Genomic DNA, 21,240 nt, shown 5'->3' on the forward strand with positions numbered 1-21,240 from the left:
CATGAGGGATCGAAGGTCACGGGCTTAGCTGCTTACGTGCAGTGATTTCTCCAGATTCTCTGAACCCTTTGATGATATTACGGACCGTAGATGGTGAAATCCCTAAATTCCTTGCAATAGCTGGTTGAGAAAGGTTTTTCTTAAACTGTTCAACAATTTGCTCATACATTTGTTGACAAAGTGGTGACCCTCGCCCCATCATTGTTTGTGAATGACTGAGCATTTCATGGAATCTACTTTTATACCCAATCATGGCACCCACCTGTTCCCAATTTGCCTGTTCACCTGTGGGATGTTCCAAATAAGTGTTTGATGAGCATTCCTCAACTTTATCAGTATTTATCGCCACCTTTCCCAACTTCTTTGTCACGTGTTGCTGGCATCAAATTCTAAAGTTAGTGATTATTTGCAAAAAAAAAAAGTTTATCAGTTTGACCATCAAATATGTTGTCTTTGTAGCATATTCAACTGAATGACAGTTGAAAATGATTTGCAAATCATTGTATTCCGTTTATATTTACATCTAACACAATTTCCCAACTCATATGGAAACGGGGTTTGTGTATATATATATTTATATATATATTTTTTTTTTTTTAAATAATTTTGCAGTTTGGAATGTTAAAAAAAAGGTTTGAGCAAGTGAAATTACTCAAACTGAGAATAATAGAAGATATAAAAAAATCCCACCAATTGAACTGAAATGGATTTATGTGGTCTTTAAAATGAAATGGTAAATGTTTTTTGGCCTAGTGACCACAACAATTCCTGATAGTATTCTCATGATTAGGACACGTTTGTTACTGGATACTTTTTAATACTTTTACCTTGGAGACTGTGTATATGTAAGTAATACAGTGCATCCACAAATTATTCACAGCTCTTCACTTTTTCCACATTTTATTTTACAGCTTTATTCCAAAATGCAATGAATTAATTTTGGTCCTTAAAATTTTAAACAGAAAACCTCACAATGGGACAGTGTAAAAAAGTTTTTTTTTTGGTTTTTTTTTTAGAAAATTTGGTACGTTTATTCAAAATTTAAAAAAAACACTAAGAAATCGCTTGTATTCACAGCCTTTAGTCAATACTTAATTGATGCAGCTTTGATCAGATGATCAGTTGAAACAGGATGCCTCATGGCATGTGATTTCTGAGTTGGGTTTTTTTTTGGAATAAATTGGCAAAATTTTTTTAAAAAATTGTCACTATGGGGTGATGTGTGTAGAATTTTGAGGACAATTATTTTTTTCCATTATGGAATTAGGCTGCAACATAAAATGTGGTAAAAATGAAGTGCTGTCAATGCTTACATTGACAAATTTTAGACTGCAATATTGTTCAATTTAGGACACTTTTTTTTACTATATTTAGCTTGTGTGCTATTGTGTACTTAACTGGTGTGTAGTTACTATCTCCTAGTAGCCTTTAACTTTTGTAACCGACTTGATAAAATATTGTACAAGAAAAGTCCAACCATATGCGCTTTTTGGAGGACATTTAGCTGTTAACTGACTGTCCAACTTTGTATGAGTAAACATGCTACAAGGCTGCTTGTATTGACACTAATATCGGAGATTTCAGATGCATGGTGATATAATCCGATTATTGTTTTTTTTGACTTTGTCGAACCAATATCCAATATCAACAACAAATCGGGACACCTCTAATTTTTATAGCTTAATAATAACAGCTAGCGGAAATCAAGTGCCTTCTCCTTTCTGAGGACATTTTTTCCACCACTACGTCTTGGCCCTCTGTTTTGAGCTGTAATTGGATTTGGCTTTATACACATTGATGATTTAAAAGTGTTTGGAAAGTGTTGCTAGGACTTGAGAGAACACAAAGCAGAGATGCACGCCATCATTGCAGCTGTATGATCCATATAAGGAGATGTGTGTGTGAACAAGCGGCTCATCACAACACTGCCAAGAACTAAAGAATAAACGCTAGAGTTTTTTGTCGTGGTGACTACTTTAAACTTTGACTTTTGTCTCACATTTACACAAAACATTCATCATTGACATTGTCACCTCATATACAACTTCCTGCAGGACTGTCAGTAAACATCATTCTGTTTACGCCTAGGTGCCCCCTACAGTTGTCAAGTGGTAAATACAACCTTTTACAGCAGATAATTTAGCCGACAAAGCCTTGCTGGAAACTAAATGAATGTACAGTCATGTTGAACACTAATAAGTATTGGGAGATGAAGGTCTAATGTTGCCATGGCAATGAAGGGGATGCTTTAAGTCCCTGGTCAGCTTTAATTGGCTCACCAATAATAATTATGTAAATTGCTACAGGCTGTAAACCTTTTGATTCCTGTCTTCTAATAAAATACGTTTTAATGTATTCTTTATTTCTATAAAATGGCAATACATGATTTTGAACATATTTAGGGTAAAATTACAGTTTAGGACTCCATCTGCGGTGTGGTATTGTAAAAATAATATCAAAAAATGTTTTGCCTGTGTGAAAATTAAAACGTTTTTAGCAGTTGTATCCATGATCACAGGATGGCATGCAGTCATTTCTTGATTAACAGACACAAAAGAGCAAGAGAAGAATTTTGGAGTAGGGTTGCACAATTCTAGAAAAAATGTCAATCATTATTTCCTTGCTTAGACGATTTTTGTCCACACGCATGCATACGCACATACATTATTTTGTTTTTTCTTTACAATCCTAATGTGCTCTAAGTGTGAAGGTGCCGGATGACATTAAAAAGACATATCCATCTCTCCAAGCGAAGAGAAGCACTGGTCCACACTCTGGTCAGACACCTCCTCCAAAGTTGGTGGGTTCCATTTGGGATTCTGATCCTTGTCAACCAGAACTAAAACAGAAACATGTTAACTTAAAAAAGATCTCAGAGACACATCAACCATAGAAGTAATATTAGCACTAAGGATGGGTACTGAATTTGGTGCGTTTACATGTATCGACTGAATTCCGTCGGTACTACCGGGTACCGTTTCACATAAAATCAAACGGTACCATACTTCGATTTTGTTGCATGTGGCGTCACGTCTGGTTGAAGACTCAGCAACAGATCAAACAGGCGTATTCATAGTATACAAGCCAACAAAGCAAGTATGCCTGATGGAAAACACTGAAAAGTAAAACACCACTTTTAAAAATGTGCAAGCTTGATGCTAATTTGCATATACGGTACAAGCCAAAAGTTTGGACACAACCTTCTCATTCAATGTGTATTCTTTATTTTCATGACTATTTACATTGTAGATTGTCACTGAAGGCCTCAAAACTATGAATGAACACATGTGGAGTTATGTACTTAACAAAAAAAGGTGAAATAACAGAATTTTTTTTAAATATTTTTGTTTCTTCAAAATAGCCAACCATTGCTCTGATTAGGCAAAGGTGCCAACAAGTGATAAACAATTCTGGGAACTCCAAGACTGTTGGAAAACAATTTCATATGACTACATCTTGAAGCTCATCGAGAGAATGCCAAAAGTGTGCAAAGCAGTAATCAGAGCAAAGGGGGGCTATTTTGAAGAAACTAGAATATAAAACATGTTTTCAGTTATTTCACCTTTTTTTGTTAGGTACATAACTCCACAGTTTTGATGCCTTCAGTGACAATCTACAATGTAAATGGTCATGAAAATAAAGAAAACGCATTGAATGAGAAGGTGTGTCCAAACTTTTGGCCTGTACTGTACATGCTACTGAGTAGCACTACATTTGTTAATGAAAACTACAAATAAAAAGCACATTGCATTCAAATCGCTGGTGTGTAATAAGTACAATAAGTATAAACATTTTGTAGGGCTCAACAAAGACAGGACTGGCACATTCAACGTAATTGCAAAGACTACTTCCTGACTACGGCAACACACCTAAAACAAACTGAAATGAATGCATGCAAACAAGATATAACATTAGCTCAGTGTTAAATGTTTAATAGAGATAATATTTTATTATTAAACAAATTAACATTTATTACCAGATGGACACACACAAAGGTACAGAAAATTGGTACCGTTGAGTAGCTGTTCAAATGTGAGGTACCCATCCCTAGTCCTTTGGCATTCTGTTCTTATTTAGTACCGCAACATAAGTGTAAACATAGCCTTACGAGAAGGAAAAGTTGTGATGTTATTTTCAAAATAATGTTCATGACTAAAAGAGGGTCAAACAACTGCTAAGTAGCTAAGAAGCATGACAAGTCTCTTCAGAATTTTGGGGACTTTTGTGATTGTTGCCGTGTAAAATGCCTGAGTTTGTGGCAGCTTTAAAAAAAAAAAAAGTTTTGTATTACATTGCATTAACTACATATTTTACAAATTTGTGAGCAATGTTTTAAGTGTTCTTTGACATACTGAAATGTGTGGCCCACACATAATCTGTCTAGATCAGTGGTTCTCAACCCTTTTTCAGTGATGTACCCCCTGTGAACATTTTTTTAATTCAAGTACCCCCTAATCAGAGCAAAGCATTTTTGGTTGAAAAAAAGAGATAAAGAAGTAAAATACAGCACTATGTCATCAGTTTCTGATTCATTAAATTGTATAACAGTGCAAAATATTGCTCATTTGTAGTGGTCTTTCTTGAACTATTTGGAAAAAAAAGATATAAAAATAACTAAAAACTTGTTGAAAAATAAACAAGTAATTCAATTATAAATAAAGATTTCTACACATAGAAGTAATCAACTTAAAGTGCCCTCTTTGGGGATTGTAATAGAGATCCATCTGGATTCATGAACTTAATTCTAAACATTTCTTCACAAAAAAATAAATCCTTAACATCAATATTTATGGAACATGTCCACAAAATATCTAGCTGTCAACATTGAATATTGCATTGTTGCATTTCTTTTCACAGTTCTTTTTGACAGACATTTTAGTGAGGGTCAAACCATCATGGCATGGGGGAAACTCTGGGTTTATGGTAATGAATGGAATAGCCTACTTGATTTGATGTTCAGTTTATGAACTTACATTCATATTTTGTTGAAGTATTATTCAATAAATATATTTATAAAGGATTTTTTGAATTGTTGCTATTTTTAGAATATTTAAAAAAAATCTCACTTCAAGTACCCCCAGGGGTACGCGTAACCCCATTTGAGAACCACTGGTCTAGATCAGTGGTCCCCAACCTTTTTACCTTTTTGTAGCTGGGGACCGGTCAACCCTTGAAAATTTGTCCCACGGACCGGGGGGGGGGGGGGGATTTTTTTTTTTTTTTCATAAAGAAATACAATCATGTGTGCTTACGGACTGTATCCCTGCAGACTGTATTGATCTATATTGATATACAATGTATATATTGTGTTTTTTATGTTGATTTAATTAAAAAAAATAAAAACATTTTTTTTAAATTATTGCGCGGCCCGGTACCAATCGGTCCGCGGACCGATTGGTTGGGGACCACTGGTCTAGATTATGTGTAGTACGCAGGCTCCATCTAGTAGTTCTCAAAAAAATCACTTCATCAAATATTGTAATGACGTGACATGTTTTATTTTCCTATATTCAAACAGTGTTACTGTTGCTACTATGTGTAATGTTACAGTGACCAAACATATTAAATATAGTCGTAAAATAAAACCCACTGCCTTGTTTTTAATGAATATTTAGGCCTACTACGCTACTGCATTTTAATGATGGTCATTATAGAGATACTTGTAGAGACAACTGTTTTCTGAGGTGGTACTTGGTCAAAAAAAAAAGTTTGAGAACCACTGGCTATATACAGTACATTGATTCCCTTTATTGTCATTGTCATTTCAAAAGTCTTTCTTTGCTGCATCCGCTCCGATTCATTCCTTGTATTCGTGTCATGTTCGTAGTACAATTACTGATCATTTATTTATGCTGTCTGTTATTTAACATCAGCATCGCCATCAGACGTAAAATTTCTAATCTGTGTCAATATTACAGCAGACATCATGTACAACAGTGCTAGGCTGTTAACTTAACGAGCAGCAGATGCCTGGTGAGTCATCATAGGTCAACCTGGAAAAGCAATACATTATCCGCGTTAAAAGGAAATAAGCACCTCCGAGTGCACACGGCGTATGACAAATAGTCGCATTAGAGAGTGTGTATGGACACTGGGACTTCACATGTAGGTGTTAAAATACCAAAAAATTAACTATTTGAGAAATCAGACTAAATTAGTGCATGGAAACGTAATGAATGTAAAATAATATGTCCAAAGTGTAAACGAACAGACTGGAGGAGTGATGTAGCTTTGGGTTGTTAATGTAGCAGATGCCAGCTACAAGCAGCTTTTCAGTGCGCTAGAAACTTCTACATTTGACGTGCGCGTTAGAGCGCTGTTCAGAAACAAATTAAATTGGGCAAAATGATGACGATAGGCCAAAATGTGCCAGGATGATTGGAGAAATTTGCAGGGGTTGGTTGAATTCGCATACATTGGCACAGTTGCAACGTTGCCAAATCCTGGAGGAACTGAAGCTTGGGAAAACGTAAAGCAAGAAATATCACTTAAAGGGGAACTGGAATTATTTTTCTAAATGTTGCCTCATTCACAATTCCTGTGTGAGACAAGAACATATATGTTGTTTCTCTTTTTTATGCATTGTAATTTGTCATATATGGCTTGTAGTAGACGGCTAACAATCGATCTATTCCGCCTATAAAACGCTCTAAAACATACAAAAACCTCCATCAACGTTTTATATACATGCTGTAAGTATATCAATCAATCAATCAATGTTTATTTATATAGCCCTAAATCACAAGTGTCTCAAAGGGCTGTACAAGCCACAACGACATCCTCGGTACAGAGCCCACATATGGGCAAGGAAAACTCACCCCAGTGGGACGTCAATGTGAATGACTATGAGAAACCTTGGAGAGGACCGCATATGTGAGTAACCCCCCCCCCCCTCTAGGGGATATGTAATTTAGTAACAGGCACATTCATAATAACATGGAATATTTACGTATTTTGGTTTTAAGCATTACAATTGTGCACTGATTTTACAGAGCGCATCACAACATTCACTATCAAAATATCAACTAGTCTATTACTGATCATGGCAGACTTTATGACAGACAACGACGACTACTTTGGGACAAATGATGAACCAGAACCTTATATTTTTGAGCCTGAACATAAGGAGGATTAGCTAAAAGTTTAGGACGCTGGGTGCTTAGCAAATCATACTATAGTGAAACACCAAGCATCATGTATCAGTATTGCTAAGTGCTAAACAAGAAATTCAAACTATGAACATAATAAAACAATCACATTTTGAACAATGTCTGCTCTCAAGACGTGTTTTCCGTTTAGATGACGAATTCAGCATAATTCTCCCTGAGGTAAAATTTAAAAAAAAGGTGACGCAAATGAGCGTCTTTTTGTGTCGATCAACTTCTTGGCTAAAAGCCACAACTTCTACTATCCAGGTGAGAGGCATAATTTATAGTTTAGCACAAACTTTCACCAACTCAGAGGTGATGCAGCAACTCACCGGCTCAGTATTTCAATAGCTGCATAAATTACCTCTCTGTGATGAAGGCGTCGCTAAAAGTAGTTCCTCTGCCTTAGCTCTTATAATAATATCGCTAAACATGCCTCATGTAAATAGAGTATTGTTGGCGGTTTTTGGATGTTTTTAGAGGGCTTTCTTTATGTGCCTTGAAGTATGGGGCTGACTATTACAATTAGAATGCATAGAAAATAGAAAAACGTGTGTTCTTGTCTCACAGAGGGATTGTGAATGATAAAAAGGGCAGTTTCCCTTTAACTTATGTGGAAAACTGAATTAAAATACTCAAAATGGATCATTACATCCGGGTCAGTACGTTAAATGGAATTATAAACTGTATATCTTTAGTAAACAGCTGTGAATTACTGAGATTTCAATCTACTATCACATCTTTAGCGTTTTTAGTTTTTCAAAAAAACCTGTAATACAGCAGCTGGCCATTAACTTTTGCCATGTATAAGTTAGTAAAGGTTAACTTTATTAATAAATAACAGGGACGTGAATCTTTCAACAGCACCCGATTCAAATCGATTCAGATCCATTGGGTGACGTTTTGATTCAGAATCGAATCAAAACAATATTTTATTTGGGATCTAAATTTTAATAAAAACTTTTCACAACAGGTTACAAAAGCTCCTCTTGGCTGCTGATGTATGCATCAAGTAAGTGCGGAGGTGGCATAAAAAAGCGCATTTTCAAAAAAACATCCCTTTTCTATACCACTTATCCCCAATAGGGTTGCGAGAAAGCTGGAGCCTATCCCAGGTGACTTCCGACCAGAGGCAGGGTACACCTCTACACTGGGTTTTAAAAATGTATTCATAGTTGCTATAAATAAAAGATTTGGATGTTTTGGCACCCCTAAAAAATAATCATCATGTAAAACCTTAATAAATATTTTGAAGTAATTGCAACTTACCAGCTCTTACGCCCTCGTAAAAGTCACAGCCCCGCTGCAAAACCACAAAAACAATAAAATGAGCTGGAATCTTCTTTAGCTCAGCAAGTCCATGGGAATATTAGATCACACGCAGTGTTAATCTCGAATGAAACTGAACAATTTAAAATTGATGAGATACATTTACATTAAGTTGCACAAACACATATAGATTGTAGCTTATGAAACATCAACAGTGACATCATTATTAACGATGCACTTAAATGACGGCGCAAGTAACACACACACCCTAATGTGTTGGTGTAAATCAGGGCTATTCAACTAAATTGCTTTAAGGGCCACATTTTCAGAAAGCTAAGGACTGGGGCGCCGGACTTCTCCCTTCACAATTAGTCATATTTTATATGAACCAGCATCCTTTACAGGAGATTTTTGATTTTCTTTTTTATAGCAAAAAAGCTAATCAAAGATCATTTTAATGACAGCACTCTAGAAGGTTATTAAAAATCTGCTGCAAAAATGTCTGTCTTGCAGGTTTTTTTAACTGAACTCGCAGGCCACCATTTAAATAGCCCAAATGATGAAAAACAAAGGACTTAAACTGTAACCTTGAGGAACATAACTAATATAACTAAGGGCGTTGAACAAATGACTACTGACTGCATCTGAACTAAACAAACTACAGCAACATCTTAGTTACATAAATTTGTCCAAAAAGGAAAGGACTCAAAGGGGTGCCTTCAAGGATCGCCTCAGTTATGTTAATCACACATTTAGACCCCAGTTTTCTGTTTGATAGCAAAGTTAAAATGTTAATTTTGTTAAGTTTGTTTATAGTGGTCCAAGTTCCTCCATACAACAGGAGCACACTAGGGTTTTTAGGAATTTGCTCACAAGTTTTGAACTGACCTCAGGGGCCGATATGGTTATATACTATTTTATTTCCATTTATACCCCCATTATTTACTTTTTAAATTTGATCTCAATTCTGTACACTGCTGCTGGAATTTTAATTTTCCTGAGGGAACTTTCCTAAAGGAATCAATAAAGTTTTATCTATCTATCTATCTATCTATCTATCTATCTATCTATCTATCTATCTATCTATCTATCTATCTATCTATCTATCTATCTATCTATCTATCTATCTATCTATCTATCTATCTATCTATCTATCTATCTATCTATCTATCTATCTATCTATCTATCTATCTATCTATCTATCTATCTATCTATCTATCTATCTATCTATCTATCTATCTATCTATCTATCTATCTATCTATCTATCTATCTATCTATCTATCTATCTATCTATCTATCTATCTATCTATCTATCTATCTATCTATCTATCTATCTATCTATCTATCTATCTATCTATCTATCTATCTATCTATCTATCTATCTATCTATCTATCTATCTATCTATCTATCTATCTATCTATCTATCTATCTATCTATCTATCTATCTATCTATCTATCTATCTATCTATCTATCTATCTATCTATCTATCTATCTATCTATCTATCTATCTATCTATCTATCTATCTATCTATCTATCTATCTATCTATCTATCTATCTATCTATTTATTCCCGGGCCGCCAGTTGAATAGCCCTGGTGTACATTGATGATTTGTATCTATACATTTAGGTAGAATTGAAGAGCAGATGTAACTTCAACTCCTCATATGGCAAAACACATGTTAGAAAGAACATGCGTTGTTTGTAACATGTGTTACTGCATGGAAACAATGTGTTGAAATGAAAGGTATTCTTCTAAACAGGAAGAGGTGTTTGCAACTTGACATGTTGGCAAGTGTGGAGGTCTTTACCAAACAGGCCTGGCTCAGGCGATACTCCATGACAAACACGTCCTGCAGGCTGAGCGTAGCACCGGCCTGCAGCTGCTTGTAGGTTATTTTCAGGGAGGTGGGAGACATCCGGGACATTATCTGCAGGAGGACACACATGGAAAAGAGAAGCTGATTTGATAGGTTGCTCATTCACTTTTTTTTTTTTTCAAAAACGCCTTAAAAAACATTTCTGCGGTCTATAATTGACAGACATACAGAGGAACCTTGAACAATACAATTACAGTAAAAACATGGAGGTGGAAGCATTTTGCTTTTGTGATGTTTCTCTGTTGGGTGCAGAAACAATTCACTACATTGAGCAAACAAACAATTATTGAGTTTGTGTATTCCACTCTCTTTGCTCTCCCTCTCTACCTGTTGTGCTGCAATTACAATCTGGTAAAACAAACATCTCAATAAATTACTGTAGAATAACCTGTAAAAGTTGTTCGATTTGCAGGATTTCAATTAAGACTTAGAGACCAATTAAAGTAAAGGTCCAGCAATTGTTTGCAGTTAATTTTTGGATTAGATCACAAACCTAACAATATTAAGCAAAGATACATTTTTGTTTGTAATGCATTCCTAAAGTCAGACAAAAACCCAATCGTATGAAAACCAAAGCATTTTTCCCATTAAAGAAATCATGTAAATCCAACAAATCTGTTAGACACCCAAACATTTTATAGACAATAATTAGAATTTTACGTGCAATAACAATGACAAATACTTAAAATTCATAAATGAACATTTAAAATCAATTTTAAATTTATTGAAGAATCTTGTTTGCAAAGATGACGAGAAGCAAATATAGTAGAGTAGAGGACAGTGGAAGCCACCTTGCACTATGCTACGAGTTCTTTATTGAGTTCAATAGTGCTTCTCACACTCTTTATCAAATTGTTGGCACTCAAAACTAAGAACGGCCTTCAGGCCTTTACATTTTAATCACCCGTACGAAAGCCATACTTTTAAGTCAGTGCCAGTGCTTGGAAAAATAGAAAATGCACATTTTTGTAAAAAACAAAGAAAAAAAACATTCATCCGTTCATGCATCCATTTACTACCACTGGTCCCTCTCAGTGTCGAAGTTTGTGACATTCAGGTTCAACAGACTAGTAATTGAAGTACTATAAGTAAATACATACAATGGTAACTAGGTAATACATTCAAAAATAGGAAATATAATCAACAAAAAATTGACAAAATTATTACAGCATGAAAGAAGATAGAGAATGTGCAAAAAACAACTTGCTTATGTTGTAATGTTGATGCTCACAATTCCGGTGGTTCATGAAAGCTTATTGCTCGCCGTAACCGTCATTGGTGCATAACAAGCAAGTGCTGTGTTGTTGTAGCTACCGATGGTGGCTACTAGCGGTGTAATGAGGACTGTTGTTGCTATGTTAAGGTTGGCAATAAAGAGCCAGAGTCAGACTCTGTATGCTTCTGTTGGGACGCTACATTACTTACGAGACCTTACTTGTACCTTACTTTTAATACATTACCTACAATATGTTACTTGTACAATATCACTACTACTACTACATTACTAACAATATGTTACTTGTACAATGTCACTATCACTACTTTGAATTGAACTACTGAACTAAATGACCTTTTAAAAGATATTCAAATTCATTAAAATTGACCTTTACATGCTGAATGTGTTAAAGATAGATAAGGCTGAGCAAGTGAAATGCAATGTCAAATGAGATTTTTATTTTCATCTTCGAAAATGTTTATTTACACGAAGAGGAAAAAAAGGGGCAACATGTAGCTGCAACAGATCTGGAATCTGCACTGATCATCTGTCAATGGGGGATTTTTATCAATTGTAAAGTGGTTTTGGATTATTAAACCAATGTGATCAGGAGAACAAAGCATGTGGGGGGAAGGGTCTATAATCTGAGGTATTTGTATAATCTCTCCTTGGATTGACCTCATTGGACGATGCAAATGGATATTAGGCAAAAAACTGAATTAGGGAAATTAGTTTTACTGAAGCTACTTTGTGAAATGCAGCCACTCTTTAAATCCCACATGAGGGACTGTGGTCAAGCCAAGAAGGCACAAGACCAGGATGAGACTAACCCCATTAGGGATTTAACTGAGGTAACAGCTAATTACTAACATACGTTGGCATGACCTGGCTCTGTTCCAGTGCCTTCACAGAGGTTTGCCAGATGGCAAGAAAACAGAAAATACATCTCCCTTACTGTGTAAATAAGATGAAAGCTTCTGCACTAAGACCTTTGCACACACAATTATTTTTCATCATCATATTATGGTTATAGTTTAGTTAATTTGGAGCCTGTAAAAAGTTACAAAATAGTATATCACAAATTTCCAGTTTCACATTATAGCATGTCCGAAAAGGGGTAGGAAGAAGCAAAGTTTATTTAATCCTAACCCCTTTCAATTTTATAGCAATTTATAACACATTTGTTCAAATCCTGTGCTAAGAATCTAAATAAACAAATACATAATAAATTAATTGTTCATCAATAAATAGTTAAATAGTGTATGTTGTGAAGCCCATAATGAGATTAATAAGATTATCTCATTTTTTTATTAAGTCTCACAATGTTTGTCAGGATTCTTCTTCTTTGTACTTTTTAAACACTTGGAGTTTGAACAATTTCTTAAAGTGGATCATAATAGTACTTTTAGATTGGTTTTATTTGAACATACCGGTATATAGTTTCAAAATGTTGCATCACATCTTTACATTTTCATTACAGCATGTCCAAAAAGGAGTAGGAAGAAGCAGTCCTCATTTAATCCTACCCCTTTTCCACTCCCCATCAATTACTTTGTTCAGTGCCTGTACTCTGTATGTACACATTTCAAACATTTTACACATTACAATCGGTGCAGTGTTAAAACAACAGTTTTTTTCATAACAAGGTAAGTCACTTTTGATGAGATAGATTGTATCTCCTTTTCTTTTTACTCGTGTTCAAGACATTTACCAGTATTCTTCTTCTTTGTACTTTGTAAACACTTGTAGTTTGAACAGTTTCTTAAAGAGGATCATATTAGGACATTGTTTCACTTCTTTACTTAATCAATTTCATAATTTAATTCCACATACTAATATGCTAAAAGTCTAGTGTTGTGCGTGCATACAAATGTTTTAGGTTACATTTTTCTCTAAAGTTATATTTCTCATCTTTCGTTGAGAAGTATTGTTGTACATTCTTGGGTAGCAGGTTATAGTTTGCTCTGTATATTATTTTAACTGTTTGCAAATTAATCAAATCATTACATTTCAACATTCTTGATTCAATAAATAAATGGTTTGCATGTTCTCTATATGTAGCATTGTGTATTATCCTAATTGACCTTTTTTTGTAACACAATTAATGAATGTGATGTACTTTTGTAGTTATTTCCCCATATTTTCCCCATACTTTGTTTGACTTTATTGCTTAACCAATTCCATAATTTAATTTTACATACTAATATACTAAAGGTTTTAAGTGTTGTACGTGCATACAAATGTTTCAGGTTAAATTTTTCCCTAAGGTTATATTTCTCCTCTTTTGTTTAAAATAATTGTTGTACATTTTTGGGTAGCAGGTTATAGTTTGCTATGTGCATGATGGACACGTTGGAGGGACTATGTCTCACAGCTGGCATGGGAACACCTTGGTGTACTCCTGTGGAACTAGAGGAGGTGGCTGGGGACAGGGAAGTCTGGGCATCTCTGCTTAGACTGCTGCCCCCGTGACCCAGACTCGGATAAGCGGCGAAAAATAGATGGATGGATTGATGTGCATGACTGTAGCTATTTGTAAACACACCAAATCATTGAATTTCAATATATTATTATAATTCCACAGATTGTATCATTCAGATAGAGCTTGGTTGAGGTCGACTGAGTAATCACAAGGGGTGTAACGGTTCGCCTTAATCATGGTTCGGTACGTACTTCGGTTTTAATGACACAATTTGGTCCATTCTCAAAACAGCAAATTTAGCTTTTGTGTTTAATGATTTTCAAAATGAAACACAAAAAATTCTCCAATAGATGAAATTCCATGCTATCCACCCATTTTCTACCGCTTGTCCCTCTAAGTGACACGGGGGGGATGCTGGAGCCGATCCCAGCTGCATTCGGGTCGGCGAGGTACACCCTGGACAAGTCGCCAGCTCATCGCAGGGCCAACACAGATAGACAGACAACATTCACACTCACATTTACATTTACACACAAGGGCCAGTTTAGTGTTGCCAATCAACCTATCCCAAGTTGCATGTCTTTAGAGGTGGGAGGAAGCCGGAGTACCCGGAGGGAACCCACACAGTCACTGGCAGAACATGCAAACTCCACACAGAAAGACCCAGAGCCCGGGGATCGAACCCAGGACCTTCTTATTGTGAGGCACACACACTAAATTATGTTCCACTGTGATGCCCAAAAGATGAAATTATAAAATAAAATAAAATATCTATATCTATAATAATAAAATAATAATCTATTTTCCCGAGTCAGTTTTGCCCACGCACACATGTCCTCTTCTTCACCTTCTTCTTGACATGACCAATTCTTTTTTCTTTTTTTTTTTTCAATCTGTGTTCAGTTTTCAGAGACACGGCAAAAACTTGAAACGCAAGAAAGAAGCACCTCCTACTGACCTGTGATTGGTCTGACCGTGTGGAGCTCAAGCACATGGCTACTTTCAATAGGATTTGCGTATTTATAAGGGTGCGTGGTCTGGGCGTGCCAAGCGACACGACATCTCGGACCAATGTCAAATTGACAGCGATGAAAAAAAAAAAATTTACTTGGCTTTTGCATGCACACATTTTAATAAATCTTAACTTTTACTAGCATACATAGTTTTCTGGATTTGAACGTGTCTGTTTTTAGTAGGAACGCCACGCAACTGTTGGGGATGAGGACCCTGGACTCTGTGAACAGACTTGTCCACACACTTGGCTAGAAAGTGCCAACTCTTTTTTTTAGTTTGTAAATGTCAGGTCACGGTTTTGTTTTGTATCTTACTAGCATTGTATTTTGCTTATTTGTACTTAAGTTTAAAAAATACATCTGGTCATATATGGTCTTTTTTTTTTTTTTTTTTACATGGAATCAATGTATTTTTTAAAAATCTTATCTTATCTTTCAGATTTGCTTTTATCCTATTAGCTTTCCCGGGCCCTGAGATCCTCCGGCACTCATCTATTAATTATTCCAAAAGTCAAGACACAAAGTCACGGGATGGCATGTTTCCACCATTATGGACCCCGTCTATGAAACAGCTTGCCGGAGGACCTCAGGGCTGCGGAGAACGTTCATGTTTTTAAGAGCAGGCTTAAGACCCACCTTTTTGATTTGGCTTTTACCTGATATTAATTATTTTATTGAAGTCATTCGTGTTTTACTTTTTAATCCAATTAGTTATGCAAGCTTTTATTTAGTTCTATTTATTTATTTAAAGATACAAGCGGTAGGAAATGGATGGATGGATGGATTTACTGTATATTAATTTAATTTTTTGTATTAATCTTCATATGTCTTCCTTGTATTTTATTTTTTATCCCTACTCCTGGTTCTTACAATTTTACAAGTTTTATTATTTTTATTTTCCAACGTTCCTCAGATGAGCCATCTGCCCCAGGGGTTATCGGCCTTGCTTGTGGGGGCGCTTTTGTGTCAGCGTCCCGGTGGCCATGGTCTGATGACCTCCTGGTGCAGATAGCTCCTGTGATAGTGTTTACTCACATGTCTCCTCTGTACTCAGCCATGCAATCATTTGTCCGTATAGTTGCAAATGTGTGAATGTTGTGTGTGTGTGTGTGTGTTTGCGTTTGGTATCTGTGTCCGTGCGTACATATGTGATAATGGGGGATATGGGTCACCGGGGTATTGTTTTTAACTCTGTAAACACTTTGCGTTGCATTCCTTTATGTATGAAAAGCGCTTTATAAATAAAGTTTGATTGCTTGATTGATTGATTGAATGTAGAAATTTACAATACCACTCGTCATCAGCCTGAATAAATTACTCAGAACTTTGCAGTGCAATGGAAATGCAAAAATGCACCGGTATTTAATCTGAACCCACTAAATTTTAAAAGAAATAAAAAAAATTGTTTTTTGGCTGATGTCAACATTTTGGCTTTCTCATTGTGTTTCTTGCTGTTTTCCCAAATTTTGCTGGTGTTTTTTTTTTTTTTTTTGTATTATGTAATGTGCCGAGGGCCAATGACAAACGAGTCACGGGCCACAGATGGCCCTTGTGCCGCACTTTGGGCCCCACTGCTGTAGAAGCTAAATGTTTATGGCCACTACAGGCCTGTTAACATAGTATATTTGTCCATCCTTTGGTTACATATGGGACGCAACCACATGGTTGTCTTACGTCGGAAGTAGTCAAATCAGCTGTTCACGTGGCGGCCCTTTCGTGTGTGATAAATGAGGAAGTCCTTCTTTGCTGCCGCCTTGTTTTATTATACAGTATATGACTGCCTTTGCAGAGGTCAATGTTTAGTCAACACATCAACACAAAAACCTGTAACTTGGAGCAATGTTCACAGATTTTAGTATTTGGCTTGTTAGCTTCCCGTTGCAGGCAAGCGATGATGGTTGTGGTTGAGGGAAGAGTTGTTTGGAGTTGGATGCTAGAAAATGTTTGATGCATTACAACAATCAGCATTAATGCATTGTTGCAGCTCCATGATTTTTAAACAGGTCTTGCAATGTGCGTTTGCGAGACAAACCCGGAGCACCTGCAGTGAGCAACCTCGTCCAAAAGATGGTGCCATAGCACAAGCAATAATACACTTTTTCAGTGTCTCTGTCGGTGTTATATAAAAAAATATTTGCTGAATACAAAATATTATGGCCGTTAGCGAAGAAAAATTATTTGTTAAATAATTCGCAGGGTTCAAACCATGGGAAAAAAGTAACGACTTATAGTCAGAAAAATATGGTAATTAAAAACGGCATAACATTTATATTTTTAATTTTAAGTCTGTAGCAACAGAAAAAGATAAAATGGTATTAAAACGGTCAAACTAAGACCACATCCGTGTGGTCTACATAACATGTAATGGTGGTGCTTTGGTCAAAATTTTGGTTTTACACACCATCTTTAAGCCGCTGTCTTTTCAGAATGCGCCGTTTCATGGGCGGTCTTAATTATGAGCCGAATCTCTCCTCCAGACAGAGCCCCCTTCAACTGCGTCTACAGTCTTTTAGCCATGTTGTTGTTTTAGCGCTTCCATATGGAGTCTACTGACAGATAAAAGTTATGAGAAATGGCAACAGCATAAGAGAGAGAGTATGCCCCCACAACACGAGGATCGAGAAAAAGAAGGAATTTATTGAATCCAACGTTGGTTACAATTGAATAAAAATGGTGGACTCGAGCAAAGATTTTTGAGTAAACCTCTGTATATGTAGATAATCGCTGACGTAACTAAGGGAAAATATGTCACTAAAGTCTCAAATTCCAAACGGGTCATTTGGAAAGAGCCAAAAGTGTTTTATAAATATCTCTGGCATGCCTCAATGTTTTGGACTTATGGGGATCCCAAATACAAAACAACAGGTGACAACCGGTAAGAAAAGTTGTTTTTGCATAATATGACCCCTTTAAATCCAGATTTACACTGTACCAGAGTGATGGACTGTGTGTTACTGCTGTTTTTTGACCAGTGTATCAAGCTTGCAATAAATTATGTATAATTGATCTAAAAGAACAGTGATACAATAAAGACCCATGAAAATAATATACACTACCTCAATTTGTTTCTTTGCAAAGTCTGAAGAATCTGCCTTCAGGTTCTGCATGATGCCCTCCACACTGCCAGAGGTAAAAAGTCTGTGGGGATGTAAAAGACAGCATTATTATGTTTTTTATATTATTGTAACTAACAATTATCACTATAATAGTGCCTGTTTAGAACAACTGCAGGCAGAATTCCAACATTACCTGTTAATGTCAGACATGTGGTTCTCCAGGACAAACGGTTTCTCAGAATCAAGGCTGCTCTGAAAGTCAAAAAAAGGACCAAATAGTTAACACTGATGTCAAGAAATATATGTAAATGTTAACCAGGCATGTCTGATAGACGTTCCTAACCTCATTCTGGAAGGAGTCTAGCACTCTGGAAATATTCTCAACTGTGGGCGACTTTAAGTCCAGCAGCTCCTTCTCTAGGTGGGATATCTAATAAAAGGAGACATGAATGCAATATATGCGATTGTAATAACAGAAAAAGACAGAGATGCTGCACATTTCCTTATAGCTACAGTGGTACCTCATCCTAGTGTGTCCCAAATTGCAAGTAAGTAAGTTACAAGTTTTCGTTTTTTTTTTTTCAACACTGCCCTCAAAACACCACAATGGAGAAAGCGAGTGCAAAAGAGAGCGCAAAAAGAAGCGGACAACACCCACCTAATCAGAGAAACAAACCATTAAAAACATGTACTATCGCGTAGCCAACCCGTCAAGGAAGCACGACCACAGCATCGTTAGGTTGCATTAAATAAAGCAAGAACCAGCCTCAGCGACATGCAGCCAAAGACGCCAAGCAACAGACATGTATCCATGAAAATATGAATAAGCGGTCTGCTGACTCTATAAACTGGATGATTGAGTAAAACACAGACATACATATCACTTGTTGTCAACCATGACCTCTGGTCCATCACTCACAGACGTCCGTGTGCGACATAAACAACATTAACAATTTATATTGTTACACAATAGAGAAGCAGCCCGAAAGAGACAATGCATTTAAGGCTGCAGCTAACGATTATTTTTCTATCGATTAATCTATAGATTATTTTTTCGATTAATCGGTTAATCTATAGATTATTTTTTTCGATTAATCTATAGATTATTTTTCCTTTTACCGATTATTTTTTTATTCAAAATGAAGATGAAAAAATAAATGTAGGCCCGTTTTTTCAAAAGGCATGGCTTTTATTTACAAAAAAAAATAAGTATGGCCACTCAGTCAACATTGACAACAACATGACTAAATATTCTGTAACAATGTAAACATTTAAAACTTTTAACATTTAACAAAATTAAAAGTAGCTTATTTGCTTTTTAATGTGCACATATAAAAGTCAACATCCAGTGCAAATCTTAATATTCTGCAATAGTATAAGCATTTCAAAAGTAAAAGTATTGCTTATTTTGCTTTAAAATGTGCAAAAATAAAGATAAACATCCAATACAAAAAAGTGCAAAACGAAATATTATGTAACAACAGTGTAAACATTTCAACAAAAGTGAAAGTATTGCTTATTTGCTAAAATGTGCAAAAATAAAGATAAACATCCAATACAAAAAAGTGCCAATCTAAATATTCTGAAACAGTGTAAACATTAAGTATTGCTTTTAAAATGTGCAAAATAAACATCCAGTCCAACACAGTACACAATAACCAATTCTACTCATTCCAGTGAGTGACTAACAGTTGTAATGAAGAAAGGTTAGCATGTCTACGCTCAGAAGGGGTCGATGTGGCTGGAACTGAGAGCTAATTAGCCTTCACCTCAAGCCAGGACTGCGAGTGAGCTGAGCTGCAGTTTATATTTCTAGAAGGTCAACGGGCTCATAGTGATGTTACTAGTAGTTGACTGGGAGGTGTTTATTATCATTTGGGGAGAGTCCGCTGCCTGATGCTCACCTGCTAAACACCTATCTGCTCCATGCTGAAGCGCTGACTACATGCGCTATGAATACGCACTGCTGATTGGCTGGTAATGCTTCGTGTGTACCAATCAGATGGTTGTGTGGGTGGGACAATGCTGCGTGTGTACCAATCAGATGGTTGTGTGGGTGGGACAATGCTGCGTGTGTACCAATCAGATGGTTGTGTGGGTGGGACAATGCTGCGTGCTGTGACAGAGGCAGAGGAGCGAAGCAGCTTGTTAAGACTTTAGCAGCTAAAGTTAGCTTTAGCTTAGAAACTCGTTCGGTACACCCCCGTACCGAACCGAAAGCCCCGCACCGAAACGGTTCAATACAAAACACGTACCGTTACACCCCTAGCAGATACAAATGACACATTCATGTTTTTGTGTAATGATGACAACGTATGCTCGCGCGGACGATTGACTAGTTGATGGTTTTCTTTTCAAATGTTCGTTCATAGCCGTTGTGCTGCTATGATAGGCCATTTCCGCTCGACACAGTGTGCATACAACAACATTATTAGGCCGTTTATTGAAATACTCCCACACTTTTGACCACTTTTGGCATGCTTTTCCCCCCTCGCTCGCACCGCTCGCATCGTCTTCTTTGATCGTCTGCTTTGCGCTTCGCCATGACGGTAGTGTGACGTCATTATGCGACGCGTCGACGCACAAAAACGGCGTCGACGTATTTACGTAACCGATGACGTCGACTACGTCGACGCGTCGTTTCAGCCTTAAATGCATTAAATAAAATGCTGTGACATTACATTATTTCTACGGCTGTCTAAGTTAAAGCGTTAACTTATGCAATTATTCACAAAACATTATCGCCATAATCATGGATAAACGCAGATTAATTGAACAATTTATTTTGACCGCACATGCTCCTTTACCTTAACTGCGGATGGCTACCTTGTGAGCTTGCTAAGGAAATTACACTTTAAAAGTTAAACATTAAAAAATCATGTATGACATTCTGACCTTAAAATTGCATTTGTGTCAATATATTCGGGTCGTTTTAAAAGTTAATTCAAACTATACAGACAAGTAACTTACTGTGATTAATCAAAATGCAAAAGCATAGGTAGTCTGATTAAAAATTGTTATAATTTGACAGCATTACTAAATCCTTACTGTAGTCGTTTGTACTGCATTGTATTGAATTGTTTTGAAAAGTTTGTTTTTCTTTTTAGAAGGCATGTTATATGTTAAAATGGTGGTGTTTTGGGATGAAATTAATTTGAATTAATTTAAAAAGCGGCGCTCAGTGTTGTGAGTTTGAGGTTGAGGTTTAATTGTATATGTAGTCCTAACCATTTTT

The 21,240-nt window shown here is 36.2% G+C and overlaps 1 protein-coding gene across 2 annotated transcripts in view; it reads right to left on the reverse strand.

Annotated features, from left to right (window-relative positions):
- Positions 1–821: 821 nt before the first annotated feature.
- Positions 822–21,240, reverse strand: part of hibch (3-hydroxyisobutyryl-CoA hydrolase) — a 39,683-nt gene continuing 19,264 nt past the window's right edge. The window contains exons 9-14 of one of the 2 annotated variants that reach the window (XM_062068532.1): positions 18,349–18,435; positions 18,199–18,257; positions 18,006–18,087; positions 10,230–10,349; positions 8,418–8,451; positions 822–2,839 (exon numbers count right to left, since the gene is read on the reverse strand). In XM_062068532.1, coding sequence (XP_061924516.1) covers positions 2,724–2,839; positions 8,418–8,451; positions 10,230–10,349; positions 18,006–18,087; positions 18,199–18,257; positions 18,349–18,435 — 498 coding nt within the window. In that variant the 3' untranslated portion in view covers positions 822–2,723. Of the gene's footprint in view, positions 2,840–5,760; positions 5,994–8,417; positions 8,452–10,229; positions 10,350–18,005; positions 18,088–18,198; positions 18,258–18,348; positions 18,436–21,240 lie in introns of those variants that run through there. The other variant, XM_062068534.1, reaches the window with a different exon arrangement.

This window comes from Entelurus aequoreus, linkage group LG13 (assembly GCF_033978785.1).
Source record: "Entelurus aequoreus isolate RoL-2023_Sb linkage group LG13, RoL_Eaeq_v1.1, whole genome shotgun sequence".
NCBI lineage: Eukaryota > Metazoa > Chordata > Actinopteri > Syngnathiformes > Syngnathidae > Entelurus > Entelurus aequoreus.